The following is a 20,886-nucleotide window of genomic DNA, read 5'->3' as shown; positions in this document are numbered from 1 at the left end:
TAACAATGGTAAAATATCACTTTAAGCATACATCTTGAGGGGTTCACTGTTGCATAAATGTTCACCATTAAATAAAGAGACAACTTAGCCCGGACTTGTAGACATAAAGCTCTTGTAGTTGACTCAGGGTGACTAAAGATGACCATTTACCTATCAGGAATATATCCCATAGTTTATATAATGACATGAAGAGGTAGATTATTTGCAATGAAACCCATGGCATACAATGGACTACATGCCGCCCATAAGTTACCGTTTGTTAAATGACAACCTTTATTCCCACTTTGGCAGCCCTTCAGAGAAGCCAACAAACATTAAGACTGGCATTTAGAGACAAGCAAGACACAATCTATAACCACATTCCATAATGCAGTTTCCTCTTGAAAGCATAGTAGGTGTGAGGTTATTGATTACAGGCCAAGCACAGCTATACATAAATCAAATATGGCCCCATGAAATACATTCTCAATTTGTCTTATTGTTTTTTTGCCATGTGTTCATGTGGGGGGGGGATAAAATAACAAGGAAAACATTTTAGTGCTTTCTATCCTTCCTCCCAACCACATACTGCCTTGCCTTAGTCCACCTGTCTATGCACAGAACCTATTTTCCACATGAGAAGGCACTTGCCAGATGAAGCATGATCGGTGAGCCTAAGTCAGATATTCATCCAATTAACTGTATAGATGCAGTGTATATATATACTGCATTGTTTTCACTGGAAAATACATTTGGACAGGACTTTTTGTCTAGGGGGAATATGGCAGAATGGAGTTCCAGAATCTCTTAATGGAAACAAAATTCTAAAAAAAAAAATGTTTAACAGCTCATGAGGGGCACCCATGTGTTTCTTCTTCATTTCCCTCTTGAGTTCTGGCACCTCTTTTTCCAAAAGAAAAGTCTTGCATTTGGATGTGCATTCTGACACATACTGATTTCCCTGCATACATTGATATATTCTCTCACCTTTTGCTGCCAATTTTCTAGGCTCATTTAGCATCCACACACAAGACACCCACTTTATAAGCAAGAGGAATTATGTTCTGTTTCCAAAGTAATGTATTTTGCTTCAAAAACTTTGCATGTTGTCATTAGAAACCACATCATCTTATAAATACACCTTATAAAACAGAGAGTTTAATCCTTATGCATGCACGTTTAATCCTGTGTGGATAGTAGAATCACAATTAATCCCTTTTCATTATCTTTGGAATCAGTGGATGTCAGTACAGTTTCCAAATTAATATCAAATGAAAATGAGTATGATGACAAGTAGTAATAACTCTGTTTAATTACAAAGATATCACATAACTCATAGGATTTTCTCATAATTTCAGAAACTAGCTTACAGGTGCTGTGCATTTGGCTTATATAGCCTCAATTTTTGACATTTGACTCCTAATTGTACAGTGCTCTTAATCAAGTCTCTTGCTTTCAGATTCTCATCTGTTCTGATGTAAAACTAAATACATAAATTTAAAATCAGCAAGCACATTTCATACTAATACAGTTCTGAAAGTATAGGCTATCTAAAAGATTGAGGCCAGTGCTATGACATAGTGATTAAAGTTGGACCAGGACTACCATAGACTAATCCTAACAAAACAGAAGTGTTACTGGTGAGTGGAAGCTCTGACCCAGGACTTAGTGTCACTTGTTTGGGATGGGGTTGCAATCCCCTTGAAGGGTCAGGTACATGGTTCGGAGGTGTTCCTCAACCCAGGCCTACTGTTGGATAAGCAGGTGGCAACTATGGCCAGGAGTGCCTCTAACCATCTTCAACTGGTTAGCCAGGTGTGGCCTTTCCTGGCTCCTGTGGTGTGGGCACTGGTTACATCGAGAAGAGCCTACTGAAGTGAACTCTAAGTGAGGCTGCTCTTGAAAATTGGACAAAAACTTCAGTGTATGCTGAATGTCACAGCCAAGATGTTGATTTCAGTGGGTCATGGAAACCGTAATTCTTCAGTCTTGGACCATCTACCTTGACTCCCAATCTATTTCCAGGTGTAATTCAAGGTGCTACCAACTGATGTTGTCATCTTCGGAGGCCCCCTGCCTTGGGTACCCCCATCTTCTTAGACTAGGCAGGCAGCAGCCCAGAAGAAGGCCTTCTCAGTTGTGGCACCAAGGTTCTGGTTGGTCTGCTACCGATGAGTTGTGTCACCAAGGTTCTGGAACTGTCCCCATAGTGTAAGCCCTGGCACCCATTTCCCATCATTTATGGACTGAGTTTACTCTGGCCTAGTGTCAGAAATACAGGACTTTTAGTTGTTATGGACTTCTGTTATGGACCTGTGTAAGCACAAGCAAACTGCTTCTATGAACATTCAGTGGTAAGCAGAAAATATTGGATATTAGAACTAACCCAATATGGACATTAATACCCAGTACCCACTTGTCTACTGTCTACAGGCAGTGAATCCTATTTGACTTTAAGCATTTGGTATTTGTGCCAGCTTCCATATGGACATTTACTCTGTGTGAATCATGCAGCAGTGTTCTTTACCATTCTCCAGCCAGCTCCCTGCCTGTCCCTGCCATTTCAGTGACTGTGTGCATCCCCCTGCCAGAAAGGACTCCAGATCATGCTTCTCTCCTGAGCTGCTCAACCATGCAGATCCTAACTGTGTTCCTGTCCATTAAGCAGTCTCCCTACAGGAGCCATTTTCCTGTGCTGTCTTAAAACAACAACTTCAGGTCTTGCTGGATGCCATGACATCAAGGTGGGAGCCCCATGCATCAGGACATGCCGTGGAGATGTAAATGTGAAGAAGCCAAGGTGGACAACAGGCTTGCTAATTTCATCTTCTCACTTACACAAAGACTTTTCCTGCCAGACAGCCAAGGCAGTTGCTTACACAATACAACTCCAGCTAGAAGAATTGTCTTGTAAAGACCAGTTCCAGCCTTGGAGATTGTCCCCATTGTGTTTAGCTCTGGTGTCAAAATAGATAGCAATTCAGTTCCACATTATCCCATAATGTGTCTTTGTTTAGGTAAGGTAAACCCATCAACATCCTTAATCCTTTTTGTAGGTGGTCATGGGTCACCTGATGTCACTGCCTGGGGATAGGAATTAGGTAATAAAAGCCATGTGCTTGACCACTCAGGTGTGTCTCTTACAGTATCCCCATTTTGCTGTCTGAGCCATCCCCAATTAACCATTGGGTCCTATTACAGCAAGTGATGCTGGTCATCTCTGGCTCCCCTTCCCCCTTTATAGTGTTCACTACTGGATCATGCCTTCTGCAGCCTTCAAGATGGTAAAGTATGTGCCCTGTCTGTGTTTTGTCCCTATGTGTTTCTCTATCCAGTGTTCCTGCTATTATTCCTAGGACTGCACATTTGTGGTGTGATTTTTATTTTTCTGTGTGCTTGAACTATTTTTCTAATAAATACCCATTTTTAGTTTACAATTCTCTCATTATAATGTCTGGGCTCCTGGAAGACCACCTCCTATATACACAGGTTATTAACCCCTGCTGAATTTAGCCATCTTTTCCCCACCTAACTAATCCCCCCACCTCATTTGAGGGCAATTTGGCTTACAATAGGGAAACTATTTTGTTGACTTCTGTTGCCACCTTCCACCAGTGGGTGATGACTTTTTTTGTTTCATCTTGTGATCTCTCCTTCCTACCCTATGTTTTAATTGTTAAGTTGTATGGGTATTTAAACTTTGGTTTTAATTATCTGTGGATTTGCAGTTGGATGCCATCATGCTGATGATGTTCAGTTCCACATTTCTCTGTCCACATGTTGCAAATCTAGCTATCTTGAGCCAATGCACAGGTGCAGTGGTTAAGTGGCGGAGGATGAATACACTGACACTGGATCTTGAAAAAAATAGATATAATTCTGGTCAGGCAGGCTGAACCTTTTCAGAATATTGTGATTCCCACATCTGATGTGGTTCAGCTGACTCAGTTAACTTTAAGGGGCTTATTCTGGACAGCATTATTGCTGGAGAAGCAAACTAATTCTGCCACAAAAAGTAGTTTCTTAAATTTTCTCACTGTTTGGAAGATAACTACTTTGACCAGGCTGATCTGGCCACATGGATCCATGCCACAGTAATTCAGAGTCTACCGTATTGTAAAGCACTTTACATAGCTCTGTCCATGAAGACTACTCAGCAACTGCAGCTGGTACTGAATGGTGCAGCTTAATTATTATTCATTGCTAGGCCCAGCATGCATATTAGACCTACTCTGGAACAACTAGATAGCTTACCAATTAGTTTCTGGATACAATTATAGGTACATTTATCACCTGCAAAGCCCTTAATTGGCCTAGAAATTGCATATTTGCAGGACCACTTCTCCCATTATTTCCTGCTGAGGCAGCTCTACTAATCAGAGCAGTATCTTCAAAAAGTTCCACCTGCAAACTGATAAGATGAACAACTCCATGCCTAAGCATCCTCTGCTATGGCTCCCATCTGGTGGAATGGCCTGCCTGAGGATCTCAGGTAGTCTCCTGTACCCTATCACTTTGCAGAACGTGTAAAACAGAACAGTTCAGGAAAACAGTTTAATACAGGGAACAGGGATGTAGTAAACCAGAGTTCTACAGGACAGGCATATCAGCATGTGCTGGCTAGTAAGACTTCAGGCTGGAGTCTAATGCAAATGACAGTTCATGATCTGTGACAGTTCCTGACAGCTGCCCTTAGCAGGTGCACACCAGTTCTGTCCAGAGTACTTGTGCCTATGCAGGATGACTCAGCACTGTGTGCTGATTGGTGCTTGTCTATAGCAATATGTATATAACTGGGAAGAGCTTGTATAGTGTATCCTCTGCTCTCAAATGCGGTGTCTGGCGAAGCACTTTGTCGAAGTGTCTACCAGAACAACTATAACTTGTATATTTATAAATAAATGTAAATAGTCACCACAAGTCAGTGTGCTGTCTATTTTTAAGCCTCACAAATCCAGAGCATACCAGCGAATATGCCAACAGGATTATGGGCCCAGCATGCTTCCGCTGCGCCATGCTCCGGAGGTTCTGAATGAGGCTGAACTGCCGCAGTGACCTATGACTGAGTGGAAGTCTGCAGCTGCCACTTCTGGAGCTGAGGAGGAAGACGTGCTCAGCCAGGGTCCTGATAACAGCCCGGAGGACGGGAATGATTCTGAGGACCAGCTGCCAGACGGAGACGGCAACATGGCTTAGGCTCCGACTGCTCTGCTGGTGGAGAAGCTCACTTCTATTAATTATAATGTGTGGGCTCTTCACATGGAACATTATCTGAAGCGTGAAGGTCTGTGGCTGTATGTCGACGCTCCCCCAGACTCTTCAGCTGCTGGAGACGATGTCAAGGATGAAAAAGCTCTTGCGACCATCGTTTTGAGTGTGGCAGATGACCAGCTTGTGCACATATCTGGTAAACCGAAGGCTAAACAAGTGTGGGACAGTCTGAAGGTGGTGTATGTGCAAAGCACATACTGATAACGTCTCTGATAACAATTACCCATTGTATGTACCTGACTGTAATGAGACAGGATGAGTCTGTGAGAGCTCATTTAAACACTTTGGCTGAATGCTTCCAGCAGCTGCAACACTGTGGAAAAACTGTACCAGAGGAGGATAAAGTGTTTATTATTCTCAGTTCGCAGTCTGTGGATTATAATATGCTGATAACATCACTAGAATCTACAGAAGTGAACAGATTGATCTTGGCTTATATTATTGGATGGCTGCTGGAAGAAGAAAACAGGCAGAGGGAGTTGAGTTCCTCAGAGACGTGGCAGCGTTCCAAAGTGGAGGAGGCGGAAGGGGCCAGCTGCAAGACTGGCCAAGCAGTAAGAATAAAAAGCATGGAGAGGTGTCTCAAGTTGCTCTGAAAGTACGCAGATGCTTCTGCTGTGGGTCTACAAAGCATCTGAGATGATCGTGCCTGGAGTGGAAGAAGAAAGGGCCACCTCACAACTCTTCACACAGCCAGAAGGCCACATTGGTGGTTGCAGATGTGACTGCTGTATGTGGAACATGGATTTTAGACTCAGGAGCATCTCAGAACTTTTGCAGAGACAAATACCTGCTTCATGACATTCATTCCTCAACATTACAACATGTGAGTCTTGCTGATGGCAGGAACTCTGCTGTATGGTGTCAGGGAAGTGTCACATTCCCAGCACTTCAATACATTTTTAAAGCAGTGCTGTGTGTTCCTGCTCTTGAAAACAATTTACTGAGTGTGCTGGGTTTGGACAAAGCCAGTTTTACTGTGACTTTTGCCAGCAACTCATGCAAAATAATAAAGGGTGGCTGGGTGTTTGCTGTGGGAAGGTTGCAAAACAATGTCTATGTTTTAGACAATTCATCTGTGGAAGCACAGGTGGTAACAAACACAAAACCTCATGATAATTGTGTGCATTTGCTCTACTGAAGGCTGGGGCATGCCAGTTTTAACACTATAAGCAAAACACTTGCTATTGTGCGGCATGAGGGAGTGAAAGAATGTAAAGAGTTTCTTGACTGTGAAGTGTGCAAACGCACAAAATCAAAAGCATTCCCGGATGCCAGAAAAAGTGATAGAGTGTCTGCTAAACCGTTGGCTTTAGTACATGCAGATGTGATAGGACCTTTCCCCAAAAGCCACTCTAATAAGAGGCTTGCTCTAATTTTGGTGGATGGTTTTTCCAGATTCTCATGGGTGTATGTGCTCAAAAAGAAGTCTGAGGTGTTCAAAACAGTAAAATATTGGGCACGCAAGGTACAGAAACATTTGGGTGAATTATGTGCTTTGCAGACTGACATGGGAGGTGAATTCATGTCTTCTGAATTTCACAGAGGTTGCAAGCACAAGGTATAACTCATAGAGTGACAAATGTGTCAATACTGAAGGAGAATGGTGCGGCTGAAAGAAAGGGGGGAGTTTTGCAAGATATGATGCAGTCTGTGCTTACTGATGCTGGTTTATCGATCACTTACTGGGCTGAAGCATTGAAGGCTGCATGCTATATAAGCAACAGAATTTGGACTAGGTCCATAGGTAACATTCTGTACAAGGTGTTGTACAACAAAAAACCCAGTTTGGGACATTAAAGAATTTGTGGCACCAAGGCCTGGGTGAATGTTCCTTTAAACCAGAGAAGGAAAAGGGGTGCTCACTCAAAAAAGCTTCTATTCCTAGGCTATCAGACAGGAATGAAGGCATACAGGTTTGCTAACATCAAACGCTGAGCTTTAGCAGGTCTGCCAATTTTTGTGAAGACTAGAATTGGCACAGAGTGCATGCTAATGAATTGCCTTCGCAGGTCGCACTCCCCTTATCAAAGGAAAACATAAGTGTAAAACAAGAGATAATGTCTCCTAGGCAACAATTCTCTGAGAGTGAACAGAGTGAACAAAAGGTGCCTAGAGTGTCTACCAGAAGTACAAAGGGTATACCTCCAGTCAGATTTGGGTTTGATACCACTACTGTAAATCATGTATATGTAAGAGAACCAAAGGGTTACCAGGAAGTGTTAACTTTGCCTGAGTCAGAAAGGCAAGCTTGGCAGACTGCTATGCAAGCAGAACATGATTCTCTTACTGAAAATGGAGTGTTTACTCTGACGAATTTGCCTGCTGAAAAAAACGTAATCAGTTGCCACTGGGTATTCAAATTAAAAGCCTTACCGGTTGGTGGGCTGCAATACAAACAACTCAATGCCTGTTTAAGATTAAACATTTGGGTAGCATTCAGTATTACTTGGGTGTAGATATTACAAAGAACACAAATGGATGTTTTGAGCTCAGTCAGGAGCATAAAATAACAAAGCTGCTTGAAGAATACAACATGACAAATGCAAACTGTGTTACTACACCAATGACCACAAGCTATGGAAAAGAGCCTGATGACAGAGTGTTTGAAAACAAGGCATTGTATCAATCACTAACTGGGTCCCTACTGTATAAAGCATGTTGGTCAAGACCAGATATCTCCATTGCAGTTCATATGTTGTGTCAGAAGTGTGCATGTCCTTTTATGAAAGATTGGGCAGCTGCGAAAAGGGTATTGAGGTGTCTAAAAGTAAATTAAAGTAAGGTATGTTGCAAGTAAATTAGTACTAGACACTACCTCAGCACAACAAGTAACAGCTTACAGTGACTCTAGCTGGGGAGATAGAAAAGATGGAAGGTCCACAACAGGTTATGCTGTGTACATGCATGGAGCACTTGTGTTGTGGAAATCTTTGAAACAAACACATGTCTCAACTAGCACTTGTGAAGCAGAGTTTTCTGCATAAATAATAAATTAACATATAGACAGATATGTCATAGATAGATAGATAGATAGATAGATAGATAGATAGATAGATAGATAGATAGATAGATAGATAGATATGTCACAGACAGTTTCAGTAAAATAGTTTTAATGAGTGTTTGATAAAATAATTGTAAGCTTGTTTATATACAAAGCTGAATAGATATAGCAGTGTTTTGCTATTGTGGTATTTCATATACTGTGGTTCCCTTTTCACTGTTCAGTCATAGATCATCTGGCAACCCTAACTAAGAAACGTACCAGAATGATACTACCAGTTAACCAACATAGAGAAATATCCTATATAGTGAAAACTTTTAAAAACAAAACTAGAGCAGATCTTTTTATGACCTTTTCATAGATCTTCTTGTCAATGCACAAGCTAGTCTGCAGCAGCTGGTGAGCTGCTCACGTGATACCTGTTGGAAACCCCTGCTGTAAATGTATTCACTTGGTGCCATGAAAAAAGGAAAATATTTGCTCTGGTATATATATATTCAGCATTTCACTTCATCTCATTTACATTGCCTCTCTCTTTAATCATTCAGAACACTTGCAAAAATCTGCATCCATGTGATGGAAAACATCGAAGTTGTTTTATGGCTTGTGAGAATAGTTATCGGTGCCTGAAATTCCCATCTGCAGGGTTTGCATCTGCTAATTGGGAATAATTACTCTAATTACCTACTTGCATTTAGTAATGATTGCTGATATCTATAATTTCTCAAAAGCCTTCTTCCTGTTACAAGATGGTAAATCCTTGTATTTGCAGTTCTTAATGCACAAAGGAAAAGATATTCATGTGGCATTATGCTGTTCAAGGTTCAGCACCTGTATTAGGACAGAAGAAATGCTTGCAAAAAACCAGGGGGAAACTCACTCCAAAATTACTTGCAAGCACCAGACTGATCTTTTGTTCCAAGCACCAGTTCCATTCTGTAGCGATCAAGTTGCAATTTCTATGTGCAAGTCACCAGTCACACTGGATGCAACATCCCTTTGTATTATGAATATATTTTGTCCTGGGTTAGAAAAGTCTGAGAAGTAAACCTCATTGTGAGGTCTAAAGCAATCCACCAAATCTTCCAGAGTAATTTCCCCCAGCCCAGAAAGTATAAGAGAGAGATAATAATACTGGCATATTTTTTAAAGCAGTTATGATTGCTAAAATAATGTGCAATCTGAACACTTAGGAAAATCACAATGCAAATATTAAAAACAGTGGGTTGGTTCCTATGAGGAAGTGAATGATGGCATTTCCAGCTAATTTCTCCATTCGTACTTAGTATGGCTTATCTATATATTATTAGCAATGTGTGGCTCCCATCTGTGGGTACCTAAATCTGTGGATTGGGGCCACATAGGCACTAAACATACATTTCTGCAAACTCAGGGGACCCTCTAGGTTTGCAGAAAAATCTGACTTTAAGAAGTGGGGGTTTAAACTTCTTCCAAAATACCTCAGTGGCATGGCAGCCCAGGAAGTGTACTGGCCCCAGAGATGGAGACACGGCAGTCGAAACCTGCATTGATCACAGTGGCAGCAGAGCAGGCCAGGAGTTGCACTGAGTGCTGCACATGGTGGTGGAGGCACAGCAGCCTGGAAGCTGCAATGGGCCCAGCAGCAGAGGCACAGCAGGCCAGGAACTGTGCTGAGCATGGTGGCGATTCACTAGGCTGGGAGCTGCACCGTGTGCAGTGTTGGCAGTGCAGCAGCCTGGGAGATGCACTGGGCCTGGCAGTGGCAGAGAAGGACACTGAGCTCAGAAGCCACACAAGACTTTGCACTGGAGGGATATAAGATCCCCTCTAGCTTGCAGAGGATGCCCAGAAGAGCCCAACAGCAGCAGAAGAGGATGCTGGGCTCAGGAGCCATGCCAAAACCTCCTCCTACAAGTGCCCACCCCAACTCATAAGAAGAATCAGCAGCAATGAAGGGAGGGATCCCCTCCCCCATGAGTACTGGGATCCTCATGTCCAAATTTGAGTTCTACTCCACATTGGCTCCAATTAGGGTAGCCAGAGTGCTCGCTTTGGCTTTTACCATGGTTTCAGCTTTTATGATTTTTATCACAGAGTTTCTAGAAAGCCTAAAGTGTTCTGCAGTGCTATAGTGGAACTTCTGGTTATGTATCTGGGGGAGAAGTTGTGGCTTTGTGGGATGTTGTTTTGGTAAGTCTCTGTCCTCCCCATCCCCAACTCTCTGGGGCTTCCAAGGGCTGACAACTTTAGCTCCAAAATTAGTATGTTGAGTCATTTGTCAGGCTGAATCGCCCACTGTAGCATACATGTAATCCATTTTTAATACCACTTTATATACAGCCAGATGACTTTAAAAAACCCTTCACCAAGAGCTTCCATATTGTCACTATTCCTTGCTTCTTTCTTCTCACCCACCAGACATCCTCCCTTAATCTGTCCCCTGTCTTCAGCTTTTTTTCCTTCATGGAAAGGACTGGCCCAGATATGTTGTACTAGCCTCACTGCAGGGCTGGCTGTGTAGTGACACCCAGACTTAGCTCAGTTGTTGTAGAGAGGAACCTGCAAGGACTTGTGAGAAGTATCTCAGTTATAACTGTATCCCCCTTCCTACACTATTTCTCCTTCATTGGCAGGCCTCATATTCTCAACATTCTCTATTTCCTTTCGTCTGTCCAACCCACCAACTAACCTACCTTTTAACTTTGGATCTTCAGCTATACTTATTACTTTTCCCTTTTATTAATATTCCACCTTTCTCCCCAACAGGGACTCAAAGTGACTTGCATCATTCTTGCCTCCTCCATATTATCCTCTCCTCACAAGAACCCCGTGAGCTCTCATGGCAGAGTGAAGATTTGAACCTGGGGATGCTAATCTGAAACTCTAACCACAATACCATGCTGGCATTCATGGGATTGCTGCTGTTGAAAAGTAGCAAGCAGGTGGCCTAAATGAGTCATGCAAGTCAGGTGACAACAAGTCACTCAATGGCTGCTCCCATGCCTGGTCCTGACGAGTCCTCCTTCGAAAGCTAAAAGAAGCTCTGCTCTTCCCCCCTGCCATTTACAGACAAAAAACAAGGCTGGAAGGCTGGCAATACTGTGTGGTATTCTAGGAATGGTCACTGAGGGCATTAATTTCTTAAAGCTACTGGTTCTATTTCTAGTGAGGGGGGGCTAACCCCCTTCTTTTTTGCAAATATGGGATTTCAGGTTTGTAGAAACATCCTCTTTATCTGCCTCTAGTTCTAGTCTCTGGATTTAATTACTCAAAGATTTGGCTATGCTGAGAATTAGACATATTGATTATATTACATTGTTTTCAATTATCTGCTAGGTAATGTATCTACAGCAGGTCTTCTCACAACCTTTGGTTTAAAAAACGTGCCTATTTCATGGTTCCAGCATGCCAGCACTCTCCCCACTGCCAACCACTCTTCTCTCCTTTTTCTATCCCACTTGCATAAAGGCACAGATGGGGTGGTGATTTTGCTGGGGCCCACCACAGCCTGGCCACCTTGACTTCACTTTTTTCTGGTGCAGCTGCAGTGCAGCTCAGTCAGGGGAGAGCCTTTCAAAGGCTTTAAAAGGGCAGCAAATAATCAGAACTTGGCTCCTCCCTCTTCCCCCTACTGGCAACAAAGGAAGTGCACACACAGATACTCCCCTGCAGCCTCTCCGCACAACTTCCTTTGAGCCAAATTGAATTGTCTTATTGTTAATCTTAATTAAAGGTGATAGCTCTGGGAATGTTTTAAGTACTGTTTTCAATAAGTATGGCATTTGTCAGGTGGACATGTGGGCATTTCCCTTTAATTTGGGCAGCACCGGCCTGAGGGCGCATGATGCCCTAGGCAGATTGCCAGCCCGCCCCCCCCACAGTGTCGTGCCTCCCCCCATGGCATTGTGCCCCCATACCTCCCCCCCTCCCCACCATGCCTCCTCCCCTCCCTGCCTCCTCCTCTCTCCCTTTCCCACCCCAGGTCTATTTCAATGCCCGGGAAGGCAGTTGAGCACTGCTCCCGGGCAATCTAAAGGTGCCCCCCCTGCCAATCAGCTGATCAGCGGGTAAAACAGTGCAGGGGTCACTGTGTATGAGCGCTGGGGCAGGCCAGCAGCAGCACGAAGGAACCACATCCTGAAAGGGCACCACTGATGCTCCCTTTCAGGATGCGGTGTTTCACCCGCCGATCAGCTGATTGGCAGGGGGTCACCTTTAGATTGCCCAGGAACTGTGCTTGACCGCCCTTCCGAGCATTGAAATAGACCTGGGGTGGGGAAGGGAGAGAGGAGGAAGCTGCGAAGCGGGCAAACTAGGCGTTTGCTTAGGGGGAAGGTGGGAGAATGTCAAATTTGGTGACCCCACCTTGCCAGTGACCTAGGCAACTGCCTAGTTTGCCTAGTGGGTGAGCTGACCCTGAATGTGGGGCTTCCTGCTTTCCATGGGGGACACATTGCCCTAAGGAAAATACTGGCAGCTAGGATAAGCAGGAGTTGCTTTGGAAGACTTTATCCCCCTCTTTTCCAGCTTATGCCCTTGCTTTCAATTTACCTCAAAGAAATTTTGAGAGCAGTCAGAATAGTTCAAAAGAGGTAAAATAATACACATGTACCTTGTTATTACTAGTTTCAAGAAGATTTGGCAATTCAGTAACCCAAAATTAGTCACAAGGCCTTGGACAATAACATCACTTGAACCACTTCTGAGCTTTCCAACAATGAGAGAAAAAGTAGTTTGTTTCATTTTATTGGTATGAGCTAGTATTTTGGGAAAACAAATTATTTATCTAATCAAATCTAAAACCTCTATTCTAAATTTTATGGATTATCCACTTCTACCTCTTTCTCAGATCCATTTCTAGGATTTCTTTCTAGGAAGCATGCTGATGGATGATAGTATTATCCCAGAACGTCGAGGTCTGTTCCTCCATCATTTACTTACCAACCACAGCAATGTACTTATCATTTATTCAAGGGCTATTATTTCCTCTATAAATTAGGCAAACATTGTTGGCAATTGTCACTGTGGACCCAATGACTGCATCTCAGATAGGTTAATGTAAGCAGTTTGAACAGTGATGATGATGTCTTTTCTAATATGAGAACAAACAGCCCACTCATCTGCTTACTCAGAAGAAAGTCCCACTGAGGTCAATGGGACTTACTGATGATTAAATGTGTATGAAGTTGCTGCCTAAGTTTTCTTTCCCAATTAAAAATATAACAACAGGGGAAAAATAGTCTCTGGGCAATAAGAGCCATCCAGCAAAATGTACTGGAAATGAAAGAATTGTGATATGGAGGTCTGTGCAACAAAATCCCAATACTGTTTGTTTTTTGGGGGGGAGGGGAAATAGGGGTAGTCATTTCAAGTAGGGTTGCCAATCCCCAGTTGGGGGCAGAGGAGTCCTAGGTTTGGAGGCCCTCCCCCTGCTTTAGGATTATCAGAAACCGGAGAAGGGAATGTCCGCTGGATGCTCCATTATATCCTTTGTGGAGACCAGTCCTCAAAGGGTATAATGGAGAATCTATACACAGATATCTGGAGCTGTAGGAGGTAGAGGCACCACATTTTCAGCATAGCATCTAGTGCCTCTCCTAAAAAAAATTCAAAAAGTTTGGACCAGGATGTCCAATTCTATGAACCCCCATTCTCAATTATTTCCAATGAAGGGAAGGCATTTAAAAGGAGCGCAGTCCCTTTAAATGTGATGGCCTGAACTCCCTTTGAACTTCAATTATGCTCATCACAACCCTGCTCCTGGCTCCATCCTCAAAGTCTTCTGGCTCCAACCCCAAAGTACCCAGATATTTCCTGAGTTCTACCTAGCAACCTTAATTTCAAGAGAGGAGAGGTTAGAGTGGAGAAGCAGCAAGGGGGCAGTGACATTTGGACATTTCTTGTAGGGCAAAAATGGCTAAAGGACAAATAAAAAGGGAGGAATCATTCGTGGGGAAAGATTAAGCACCCCCTCACATTTTTTTCACTTTTCTGTTCTAAATTTCACCTTTTGAGACAATTTTCACTCTTAAAAATGGTGTCAGAGATTTGTTACTCATACTTGCATATTACATGTAGTTAGCAATTGTCCAGTTGAAATCAGTAGAATTATAGCAGACAACCTTATATGTTCATGCTGCTTTAGATCACAATGTGCTAGTTTTCTACTTACATGTGGTATGGTGGTGTTATGGAGGTGCATATGACATTGTGAACCCATACCTGCAGTCTGAAACGGCAAAAGCTTGGCATGTGCCAGTGTGCTGCCTCAGTTACAGTGTCAGGCTAGGATCTGCAAGACCCAGATTTGTATTCCCACTCTGCTCACTGGAAGCTCACTGGTTGAACTTGGACCAGCCATCCCCTCTTACAGCCTAACCTACCTCACAATCTGGGTCCCCAATGAGGAGACAGTGGGCTATAAATGTCTAAATAAATAAATGTGTTCAGTATGTGTATCATCTGTTTATAAGAAGTATGTCTTAATTTTTGCTTGCCAAGATCCAGATTGTTTATTCCTTTTATAACATGGGACTGTCTCTATAACGGCGGTGGCCAAACTGTGGCTCAGGAGCCACATGTAGATCTCCCACACATATTGTGCAATGTTTGATAGTCTTAGTTTTTTCCTCAATTTTAAAAAATGTTTAACAAAGTTCTATTATAAGTCTAATGTACATGGACAACATGATTACAATTTATGTTTTGAGTCTACAAGAGATTAAACTCTGTGTGTGTGTGTAAAATGCCATGAAGCCACATCCTACCCATGGTGACCTCATAAGGTTTTCAAAGCAAGACACATTCAAAGGTGGTTTGCCATTGCCAGCCTCTGCATAGTGCCCCTGCAATTCCCCCCCTCCAAATACTAACCAGGACTAAACCCTGCTTAGCTTCCGAGATCTGACAAGATCAGGCTCAACTGGGCCATCCAGGTCAGGGCACTATTGCAGTTAATTAATTTATTATTATTATTTAAAAAACCCTAATTTCATATTCTCTATTTTATGTTTTATTCCCAGTTACAGATGAACTATAAGAAACTAGGGAACTTTCAAAAATAGAATATGTAAAACATGCACACAGAAAACCCTCTGGCAAAATTTTATAATAGCATGTTCCATTCCGATTAATAATATTAACTACATTTAGCTCTTACCTGAAGGTAATGGCATGGCCTCAGGGAAGGTTTGATTTCCTGATGAACTAGAGGCTTATCTAGGTTAAGGGATGACTTGCGATAAGCTTCTTTAGCCTGGCTTACGGTTAGCGTAGACCAAGAACTCCTTTTCATGTATTTCCCATCAGGGGCCATTGCAAGCCCTTCACAAGCAGAACACTTCACATCATTGTTACTTTTTGAAGTCTTTAGAGAGAGATCCCCAAAGTGTCCCTGAAGAGCCTCCGGGTAGCAATGAGAGATATGGTCCACATGATGCCTGTTTACAACACTAGGTGTTCGGTAAGTGCTATCGCTATCCAAATTATCATCAGAACTCCACCAACTGCTCATTCCAGTTTTATGCTTACTCTCAGGTTTCCGTTCTTTACTTTTACTTCTTTTGCTATGTTTAGAATGATGTCCATGATGATGGTCATCTCCTCGGCCATCTCCCTTTGTCCCATTCACATTGCTCTTGGAAGATCCTTCCAAAGAATGAGATTTTGTGAAAAGTTTTTGTACTGAATGAACAAGATGGCGTATTCTCCCTGGACTTTCGCTACGTTGCTCAGCAGCTGTTGAGGTCCTCTGGTACTGTAAAGTGTGAAAGCCATCCCTGTGGAGAGGAAGTTGTTTTTCAAACTGATCCAGCAGATTTGCAGGGATCCGGTTGACTTTAGGGTTAGGATGAGACATGGTGCAATCGTCCCTAGTTTCGTAATGTGAGGTGTAGTGCATTCTGGGAAAAGTGCTACTGGACATATGATCACCCATAACCATGGGCATCATCATGCATTCTGAATGGATGGAGCTTCGTGGTGAGCAGCGATGGTGGTCCATCGGGCAGCTCTCCGTTGGGCTGAGAAGATATGATTGCCTTGAATCCTGGCCATGATGAATATGATCGTGGGTGTGTTCACAATCTTCAGTGGATGCTAAGCCACAAGTATGAGCAGAACATAACTGTGGTTGATTGCGACTGCCAGATAATCCTTTCATGTTCCTTGAAGCAGGAGAGTATCTTTCCTCATTGAAGGGCTGAGTAGGAGACCATGAGTACGGTTGGTCTGTGAACAAAGCACAGAGACACAGCATTGAGCTAGAGGAAATCTAGCAACAGGCTTAACAAGTAAAGTATATAGCAACAACATCTTCATACTTTATTTTTGGCATGAGTACAGGTTAAATTACCTGACAGGTAAAAATTAAGGATAATTTGTTTTTCTTCTTTTCAGACAGAGAACAAGTGATGTGCTTCTCTTTTATTTTGTCTTTTGATCAATGGAATTGTCCAAATACTGATCTGACTACTTAATAGACAGAGTGGTCTTTACACACTATCATTGTATACTGCTGGAACAATCCCAGTAATTCATCTTTACTTCTCCATAAACAGAGAAATCCACAAACCATAGCTCCTTGAGTCAGCATGCTTAATTACGAATCCAATTTGATAGGGCCCAAATTAAACACTTCTTTCGATGACAATCTCAAGAGCAGTTAACCCCTTGAATTTGGCTGTTAAAATATCATTGTGTTGAACAGGTACTTAAAACTTTCACTAAAATTAATGAGATTTAATGGTGTTTTGTTTGGGGTATGTATCCAGTTTTTGCTTAAATTAACTAGGATTATTCATGTTCTTTTCTTGTAAGAAAGAGTATAACAGTCCTAAACAGATCATTTCTGCACCCTATGATTCTGGGTTCTTACCCTATAAAGCACCTATAAGAAGTTTTTAAAACTTGCTTTTTAGGGTTCAAGCTCTGATCCACAAACCTATTTCACTGTGCTATAAAGCTGTGGCTTCTATTTATTCTCTAGATTTAAATCACATCTTAATTTTATTATGGAACTCAAGACAGGCTACCCAGGCTTCTCAGATGGTATCACCACCCAGGCATTGACAAGCCAAGAGCAGCTGAATTTCAATGTAGTTCCTATACATCAGGCTTTCCAACCACAACTTGGTACCAGCTCATACCTATATAGCAGTGCACATGGATTACCAACACAGGTTTGAATAGAACAGGATTGGCTCAACACATGAAATTCTTTAAACTCTTTCCCTTCTTGCTAACTAATGAAGACATATATTACTGAAACATACAGATTCTTTTAAATCTAATATCTTTCCCTTCCAGGGTAAAGCTATCCCTAATAAATACACACACACACACAAGTGGCTTCTAATTAAAGGCATCTTCTATAGAAAGCTACACTGTGTTCAGTTTCATGAATACTTTTGCTCACTGTTATACAAGATCTTGCAGCTGGGAAATTGTGCAAAGAGCTCAAAGAAAATGGGGAATGCTTCAGTCTGATTTAAGTATTCAAAGTCCTCCTCAAAGTTCAGTTGATTAAACTTTTGAAAAGGAAATGAACATCTGAGCTGTAAGAGCAGTCCTTTACAGGAACAGCCAAACATTTCCATAATTATATTTTAAGTGTCCTTCTTTCACAGTCTTTTTGATGTATTTCCTTCAGAAAGCATCACTATGGAAAGTTATTACAGACAAGTAGTAGATTTCAAGAGAAACAGAAGCTAGAGAATGCAGCCCTGTTTCAGTGGATTGACTTTCAGATGCCATTTTAATCTAAAGGATTGCATTAGCTCATTTGGCTACAATGGAAATGGCAGCCTTCAAAAAAAAAAAAATCCAGGCTGCCTATCAGGCAGTGGCTCAGAAGTGGAATGCACAACAGGACCCTTTTCATAAGGCTTGCATTGCTATCCGAAGCAGAGTCACATACTTCTAAGGCCACTGAAGTCAATGGGTTTAGAAGGGTGTTAGGACTGTACTATCAGTTTCACAAGAATTAAGTGAAAACGAGCATTGCATGGTGGGAGACCAAGCAGGATGTCTACCATCCCTTCTTTCTACCTCAAATAAAATTGCAACCATGAAATACAGAGTATAAAACGTGCTTTAATTACAAAGTAATATTTTGTTAGTTGAAAAGCCTGCAAGGGGAACTCATGTTTCTTAATGGAACGAGAAAAGGGGCAGGGCACGGGGAGAGAGTGGACTTTCTCCTCATGCCTTTGCCTAATGAAGTACCTAATGAATTGTAACTGGTCAGTCAGATGAGAATGTATTCATGCATTCCTATGCAGATATGAAAATTTGAAGATAATTTCTATAATTTGTGCACTTCTTGGATTATAGTGACAGTTTACACTACTTTTTGAGGATGTTTGTGAATGGAGGATTAAGCTGAGTTAAAGTTTATGGTTTATGAAGATCAGAGAAATAGAGGTGATGGGATTACTTCTTAAAGTCACAAAAGTCACAAAAGCCTCAATAGCATACAACTAAGGTTATCAGTTGCTTCTCTGTGGTTTAAGAGCAGAAATAAGTGTTCAGTTTGTATAAGCAGGGGTGGAATACTAACAGGAGCTCCTTTGCATATTAGGCCACACACCCCTGATGTAGCCAAGAGCTTACGAGGCTCTTTTTTGTAAGCTCTTGGAGGATTGGATACATCAGGGGTGTGTCGTCTAATATGCAAAGGAGCTCCTGCTAGAATTCCACCACTGTGTATAAGTTTTGAGAGGATGTATAACTGATATCAAGAAAACAAACCAGACTTACAAAAATTTGGATTAGTGAACATTTATTTGTCCCATTTCAATTCAGTAATATTGATTCTAATGGAAGAGCGGATTGATGACAATGTGGAAGTTTGATATTTATTCTTTCTTCAATGTGTGCATGAGTGGATTAAATGGTTCATTTTTTGCTGATTTATATAGATAGTATTTAAATATTAAATTCTTCACATTTTGTACAGAATATTTGATTTTTTTTGACACAGGGTATACAGGATGGTATTGGGAGAGAATACCTTTTCCCAAAGAGTAGCAGTAAGTTTCCGTGTGGAAACTGAGCAAGGTAGAGACAGTACAAAGAGGTATAGCATTGCCATTACTTCCATTTAATCTATTCCACAATAATAACAGTAGTGATAGATTCCTTCACCACACCCTCAGTGGAACAAGGCAAGTAGTGAAATCCCAATGTGGGTGGAAACAGTAGAAGAGGGAAGATGAGACTCAGCCCCACATAGGACAGGTCCAGGCAAGGAGATCATATACAGGGGAGAATACCTGATAGGGTGGAAAACAGGCTGAAGACAAACTCCTTTAGAGGATGTTGGGTTGGGGTAGGGGGCAGGGATCCCAAAATTTAGGAAGGGCTTTCTCACTGCCAGCCAGCGGCCCAGTGGGGGGAAATCCCACCCCAAAATGACTTTTTGGAAGTCACCCCACAACTGGAAGTTGTCCCAAAACCTGGAAGTGCCATGCCCAAAGCAGCTATTTGAGTGCTCCCTTTTTGCTTCCCACTTAAATGGCTGCAATCCTTCAGCAACTCTGATTGCAGAGGAGGAGGTAGAGGAGGAGGAGATTGGATTTATACCCCACCCTTACAATCTCCTTTTCCTTCCCCTCCCTGCAACAGATACCCTGCGAGGTGGGTAAGGCTGAGAGAACTCTTTTCAAGAAACTGCTCTTGAGAGAACAGCTCTAAAAGAACCTGTGATTGACTCAAGGTCATATCAGCAGGTGCATGTGAAGGAGTGGGGAATCAAACCTGGTCCTTTCAGATTAGAGTGCACACTCCTAATAACTACACCATATTGGCTTTCTTTTCAGTGATCACTCTCCTCTCCCCCAATTAGAAGGGAGGGGGAGTGAAACCGGCTATGAAACGGCTGACAGCCATTTGAATGGTGCTTTTTGCTTCTCCCTAGCCAAAGGGGCCATTCAGATGGTTGCATCCCACTTCCTATTTTGGGGCCATTTCCAGTTTTACCAGAAGTGGTCCAAATCATTTGGGGTAGGATGTCCCCACCACCCACCTCTGGAATCCCCCTCCAAAGTCCCCCACTGGCAAGGTAAGGGGACCTGGCAACCCTAGGCAGGGAGAAGCACCATTCATCATGGCTCCTGTCAGTCTCAAGGGTCTAGCCTCTGGAGTGAAGGGAAAGGGAGAAGCTGGGAATGTCCCTCCCCTTGGGAAACCTTCAAAAGCAGATCTAGGAACAGTCAGGGAGGAAGGGCTTGACCACTCATTAGACTGCAAAGGGAGAAGATGCAAGCAGGCCAGAAAGAGAAGGAAGGGGGTGGAAACAAATCCCCCTCCTCTAGGTCCATCTGAAATCTTCCTAAGACCTTGTTAGGGAACCCTAGAGGATTCTACAGCTCAAGCCACTGCCCTTGCACTAGCAGAATTGGTAATTCCTTTTTCTTCCCACTGGCCCATTTCCAGCACATAGCCACTGTGATTCTTCCAGCTGCCTGAGTGTAGCCTTTATGCATTAGCTATAGGCAGTGGATTTTTTAAAAAGAAGTGGTGGAGTGGGATACTGTATTCCTCCCATTATTGGTGGTAATCCTGGGTAACACACCCTTCCTACAGGGGTCTCTTTTAACTGCTATAGGAATATTATCTACATAATTACTTAATGCTTATGAGGAGCCCCT

At 42.5% G+C, this 20,886-nt stretch overlaps 1 protein-coding gene across 6 annotated transcripts in view; it reads right to left on the bottom strand.

Annotated features, from left to right (window-relative positions):
* The window catches only part of DLGAP2 (DLG associated protein 2), a 662,574-nt gene that overhangs the window by 114,596 nt on the left and 527,092 nt on the right, over positions 1-20,886 (bottom strand). For all 6 annotated transcript variants that reach the window (XM_060234802.1, XM_060234819.1, XM_060234811.1 and 3 more), the window contains one exon: positions 15,396-16,465. In XM_060234802.1, coding sequence (XP_060090785.1) covers positions 15,396-16,465 — 1,070 coding nt within the window. The remainder of the gene's footprint in view (positions 1-15,395; positions 16,466-20,886) is intronic.

This window comes from Heteronotia binoei, chromosome 1 (genome assembly GCF_032191835.1).
Source record: "Heteronotia binoei isolate CCM8104 ecotype False Entrance Well chromosome 1, APGP_CSIRO_Hbin_v1, whole genome shotgun sequence".
In the NCBI taxonomy this organism is placed as follows: Eukaryota; Metazoa; Chordata; class Lepidosauria; order Squamata; family Gekkonidae; genus Heteronotia; species Heteronotia binoei.
The sequence above is the reverse complement of the archived record's forward strand: the minus strand, read 5'-3'. Positions and strand labels throughout refer to the sequence as shown.